Source organism: Chionomys nivalis, chromosome 12 (genome assembly GCF_950005125.1).
Source record: "Chionomys nivalis chromosome 12, mChiNiv1.1, whole genome shotgun sequence".
NCBI classification, from domain to species: Eukaryota; Metazoa; Chordata; class Mammalia; order Rodentia; family Cricetidae; genus Chionomys; species Chionomys nivalis.
Genome location: NC_080097.1, coordinates 43,841,475 through 43,847,474, shown reverse-complemented (window position 1 = coordinate 43,847,474; position 6,000 = coordinate 43,841,475). Strand labels below are relative to the sequence as shown.

At 49.3% G+C, this 6,000-nt stretch overlaps 1 protein-coding gene across 1 annotated transcript in view; it reads left to right on the top strand.

The window, feature by feature from the left end:
- Positions 1 to 1,004: 1,004 nt before the first annotated feature.
- Positions 1,005 to 6,000, top strand: part of Pebp4 (phosphatidylethanolamine binding protein 4) — a 217,396-nt gene continuing 212,400 nt past the window's right edge. The window contains exons 1-2 of the mRNA XM_057786601.1: positions 1,005 to 1,323; positions 4,895 to 5,021. Coding sequence (XP_057642584.1) covers positions 1,151 to 1,323; positions 4,895 to 5,021 — 300 coding nt within the window. The 5' untranslated portion in view covers positions 1,005 to 1,150. The remainder of the gene's footprint in view (positions 1,324 to 4,894; positions 5,022 to 6,000) is intronic.

Sequence of the window (6,000 nt, the reverse complement as noted above, 5' to 3'; positions counted from 1 at the left end):
AGATGAGTAGATCTGAGGTGTGGTTAGCTTACCCAAGATGAGCGCTTACTGCATTCTTGCAGTGTAAGTTCTTAGGATGGGGGAGTCATGCATGTTTGGCATGCTTCAGAGTGTGAGACTGAAAAGTATGCTCAATTTGTAGGACCCAAAGGAAGAATGTCCTGCTAGAGTTGGGGTCCTGGAAGCAGAATACAGAAAAGAGTTCCACTGAAAATCAAGAGACACACCCTCCCATCTCATGCTCCCAAGTGAGGGCTGAGGGTGTCGGAGTCTTTTGACTTGTTCTTGTGATGGGGCATGGTGTGACTTGGCAGTTACTGGAGCAGAAGCTAGGGGACCAAAGTCCCCAGTCTCTGGGATCAACAGGGTAGATCACACCTAAATAGCCCCTGCTGCAAGTTCTAATCAGAATTCCATACCTCAAGCCCAACTGAAGGGTTACTTCAAGGGACAGAAAGCTTCATAACAGGAACACTACCCCATCTTCCCTCATCCCTCACCTCCCCCACCCCTCATCTTTCCCACAGCCACCTGCCACCTCCACCCCAGATTGGGACAGACCCTGCTGCCCACCTTCAAGCTCTACGAAGCCCCCTTCTCCAGACAGAGTTATTTTGGGAGCGCATTGTGCTCAGCACAGTGCAAGGCACAGTCAGGCACCCTCTGTCCCCAGGTGACATTTTAGAGCTGGTCTCTGGGTGGTGGCCCCATCCCACATAGCAGCAGCCCCTCTTACATAGGGTCGCTCTGTCCAACCGTCTCCACCTTCTGGTGGCCCCTAGGCCACGGAGATAGGTAGCAGAGAAGCCAAGGTAAAGTAGAGCAGTTGTGGGATATAACTCAGCTAACCCCCCAGCCCTCCCCAGTCTGGACAGTCTTCTTCAGAGCTGGCAGCCAGAACAGGAGTGTCAACAAAGCTATGTCCTGCCAGGGAGGGGCCTCAGCCAGAACAGCAAACAGAGTCCAGCTTGGAGCAGGCTCCAATCCTCCCAGAGTACAAGCAGCTGGGTAGTGGATCAGTGGCTGGAGCCCACCAGGAGGACTCTGGAGTGGGGCCTAAGAGGGGAACGGAACCCCCGCGTGGAGGCACTGCATCACGGCATCACGCCAGCTTTGGTTTTCTTTCCTTCAGTTGCCAGGGACCGTGCCAATGAAGATGTGCGCAGTGGCCCTTTTCTTGAGCATCCTTGCGGCCGCTGTGTGGTTGGGCCTCTCAATGACAACACCCGAGTCCTCTGGAGGAGGTGCAAATCCTGGAGGAGAGGAAGAAGGAAAAGGATGTGTTCCTACACTGTTGCCGAAAGCGGACGTTGGACTATGCGGGTAAACAGAGCGGGCGCGGTGGGGAAGGGTGGCCTGACGGAGTGTGCATCTGGAACTCAGTGGCACAGGTGTCTTAGCCAGCATTTGCAAGAACAAGCATAAAGCCTGGAGATCACCTTACCTGGGGCGGGGATGGGGCCAGAGGGTGGTGCTCGGGGGAAGCTAGTCATCAAAACCCACCCAGAAAGCCCCCTCCCCAAGGTTTCCAACAAAGTGGCATCTTAATGGAAGAAGCCCTGCCCGTCTTCAGAGATTACTTTTTCACCAGTCGGGCCCTGTGTGTTTTGCCAGGGAGCCTTCCAGAGAGTGTGGCCCCAGCTGGAGCTGATCTCTCTTCATTCCTTCCAAGGCCACACGGCCTCCTCACTCTGGGTTGGCACCAGCTACAGACCCCAGAGTTCCACAATCTCCCCAGAGCCCATAGATTGGAAAAGTGAGTCTTTAGCTCTCCAGACCCCTGAGCCACCCTGAGGTTTCCCTTGCCACTTTTCTGCCATTCTCCCTGCAAGTTGCTGGCTGAGGAGACTTGACACAAACTAAAATCACCTTAGAAAAAGAAACCCTAATTGTGGAATTACCTCCATCAGACTGGCGTAGGGTTGTTTATTTGATTAATGATTGATGTGGGAGAACCCAGCCCACTGTGAATAGTGCCACTCCTAGGCACTACTGATGTGGTCCTGGGCTGTATAAGGAAGCAATCTGAGCAAGCAGTGTTCCTTTGTGGTCTCAGCCCCTCGGTTCCTGCCTCGGCTTCCCCAGTGATGGGCTGTAAAATGTAAGATGAAATAAACCCTCTCCTCTCCCAAATTGGTTTGGTAGGTGACCACAGCAACAGAAAGAAAAGCGGGACTTTTCCTAAACAGTACCACCAGCTAGGGACCAAGTATTCAAACACAGGAGCCTCGAGGGGACATTTCTCATTTAAACCTCCAGACCTTTTAAGACGTGGCCTTGGAAATGAAGCTACGTCAGGTCAGCCCCGAGGACAGAGCGATAACTTCAGTGCGGGATCTCTGCCAAGGAGGCCTGCTTAACTTAGTTCCAAGTCTTGACTGCAGAGTCTGACCCTCTGTGGAGTCTGGCAGGGAATTCTGGAATGTTGAACTTAGTACTTAAAAGCATGGATCCATGAGGGAGAAATGTTAGTCCTGTTTCAAATGGTGTTAACTTATCATTAAGATAGATTTTCAGGGCAAGGCCTTACCTACATCTGGTAGAACCTAGGCTCAGTCTCAGAACTGGAATCCATCTGACTTTGTCTGGTATCCTCCATGGTCACAGCAAATGTGCATGGGGTCCTGTGAACCTTCCCCACAATGGGGAGCTTCTCCCAAAGCCACGCAGGAGATCTCAGCCTTTCAGAGTCCCCCTTATCTGCACGCCTAGGATTCTTCTTCAACTTTAGCCCATTTCCCCTCATTTTGCTTAAGAAACTGCATACGACTTCTACAAGTTCTTTCTTCTTAAAGAAAAACATTCTTAAGTGTATGCAAGTTTATAAACACCATGTCCCCTGCCAATGCTTCTTGGCATATCCTCCCATGTGAAACAACATGAGGTCTTCACACGCTGGACTGGCAGTGCCCTTTAGGTGAGGTAGGCGGGCAACAAGAACACGGAACTGCCACCCTATCCCCTGGCAGGTCCAGTCAAGCAGTTTCTATGGCACTGAACCCACCCACCAAACAAAGGTGCTGGAATCAATTGTTTAACCCTTTCAGTTATACTAGGACAAACTGGGGGAGACCTGCTACGGGGTGAGGAGGTCTTCTGTTTTTTCCTCCTTTTGACCCTTAGTTTTTAAAACCCAAGTCCCTGCCACATGCAGACTGTTTCTCTTGTGCAAGAGAGCATCTCCTCTGCCTCCCTCACATCTTGTTAGCTGCAATGAAAAGTCCCGGAGGCAGAGTAGAAGTGAGTCATATAGTCTTCAGAATGCTGCTACGAATATAAATGCAAAAAGAAACGCCTTTACTCCCAGCACTCAGGAGGCAGAGATAGGTGGACCTTTGTGAGTCTAAGGTCAGCCTGGTCTATAGAGTGAGTTCTAGGGCAGTCAAGGCAACACAGAGAAACCCTGTCTCAAAAAAAAAAAAAAATGAACGAATGAATGAATGAAAACCCATCCACTAAGATGCCTTCAAAACCTGCCCAAACCATACCATCCTGAAAGAGTGCTGTACCCATGCAGGAAGTTAATAGAAACAAGTAAAACTCCTGAAGCATTGATTCTTCCACCTTCTGGGACCTCAGCAACTAAGTCTAGACGGTGGGGGTGCCCACCCACCAAAGCACCCTCTGTATCAGAGCAACCCATGGGCTCAGCTGCCTTTGTCCAAAGCTGAGCCTCCAGAGCTGCTGGACGGATGGGGGACAAGGGGTTGGGAGGGCCACGTGGGGCCCACTAGGAGGCCGTCCTCAGCCTCTTCTCAGTTCTGCTCTGCAGGAACTCTCCTTAAATTACGTTCTCCCCCGTACCGCCCCAGCAGAGCATGGTGGACTGTTGTAGGTAGCCGTTGTCTATTTGGGGAATAGCTCAGCTGCACTGGGCTACTAGGGAAGGCGATAAGAATGTATGTGGTTTTTTTTTTTTTTTTTTTTTTTTTTTTGCATTGGCAGGGTCTACATCTGTAGATTCAACCAATCATGAATTGGAAATGTTTGGGGTGGGGGGATTACCTCTGACCCAGATACAGTCACACATTTGTAAGCCAAGCACTCAGAAGGTTGAGGCATGAAGACAAGAGTCCCAGTGCAGCCTGTCTCAAAAAGAAAAAGAAAAAAAGGCAGGGATTATGGGAATATAGCTCAGCGGTAGAGTGCGTTCCTGGTATGTACAAGTCCCTGGGTACCCCCCCCCCCACATAAGCCTATGCATACACATGCACATATATGCACATACACATGTATACACATAAAAATATATACATGTGTACACATATACAGATATACATATATACACAAATACACATGTACACATATACAGTATGCTCATAACAACATGCATATGTATAATATATACACAAATACACACATGCACACATACACACAGACATTTACTTAAGTATTGAGTATGTATAGACTTTTGTCTTCATTCCCTAATTGCATAAGAATTTTGCTGTGTGTATCATGAATATAGACATGATCTGACTACACAGAAAGACGTGTGTGTCAGTGCAGACATACTCTTTTTTTTTTTTTTTTTTGAGGGACTCACGTATCTGAGGGTGTCCATGGACGAGGTGTCCTGGAGCCAATCTCTGGGCATACTCAGGATGACTACATTCCTCCTGGGGCACCCACAGTGTGCCAGTGATCTACCCCCTGACCGATGCTGTATCCCCACAGCAAACCTATGAAGCAGGCACCAGCTCTGTTACAGGCTAGGAGACCTAGGCCAATGACATCAGGCAACTCATGGGTCACACAGCTACCTAGTGGTGGGGTTAGGATTTAGTCCCATAGTCCCACCAAGCTCTCCCTGTCCAGGGGTATAGACTCTAGCCTTGTGAGCCCCAGAAGTGGTTGACACCCTGGCATGAAGTGGCTTGCTTTCTTCTCTCCGTAGGAACCTTGAAGTTTTCTACGTGGAGTTGGGGAACGTCAGCTGCAAAATTATTCCTAAGTGCGAGCTATACAGACAGAAGATCACAACATGGCCGCAGCCGATAGTCAAGTTTCCCGCAGCCATGGATGTGAGTGAATGGGTTGACTGAGGAAGGGATGGGGGGTCCTGACATGTCTTTGACTCACTGGTTTTGGTGACTTGGAGCCTTATGCAGAGCCCCCAGGGCCAGGTTTGCTTAGAGCTATTGCTTAGAGCAGTGGTTCTCAACCTTCTTAACGCTGCAACCCTTTGTTCCTCATGCTGTGGTGATCCCCCCAACCATAAAATTATTTTTGCTGCTATTTCATACATATCTGCAATGTTGCTACTGTTATGAATTGTAATGTAAATATCTGATAGGCAGATGGTCTTTGACAACCCCTGGGAAAGGGTCATTTGACTCGCGAAGGGGTTGCAGCACACAGGTTGAGAATGATTGGCTTAAAGGTTGTGTGAACGCTATTATAAACCCCTGTAGGATGAGACCTTTGGACTCCCTATTAATTCATTACTTCATTAATCCCAAGGGAGTCTCTCACTCTGGGTTGCTATTGCTGCAAGGATCCACTAGATGGAAGTGTCGACTGCCAAGCTCCTGATCTCCCTCCTGGGAGGAATCGGAGGCCAGTCAGGAGAATCTGATCTCCTTGGGTTTACTTGATTGTCCTGGGACACAGACACACAGCAGAGAGGCCATGGTCTTGGCCACGCCCTGAAATCTACAGTCTCATTCTGGAGGTGAGGGTGGAATTGAGAGAAAAGAGACTTAATGCAACCGAGGAGTATCAAGACACAAGAAGGAAGGACTGGGGGAAGCAGTGGGCAGAAAGGGGAAACGGTTGTGTACTAGGACAGACCTAACAGAGCCGTGAGAAGGTAAAGCCGGGGGAACTGTAAGTGCACCAAGTATCACTTCATGCATCTATGCCATTGGCCTGCTTATTTCTCTCAACAAGCCTAGGGACTAAGTATTTGCTTTTGTAAAGGGGTTAGTGGTAAGTCCCAGGATCCTGACTGGATTACATGTTAGTCCCCAAACCAAACAGTGGCTTCAGTTATCCACACTG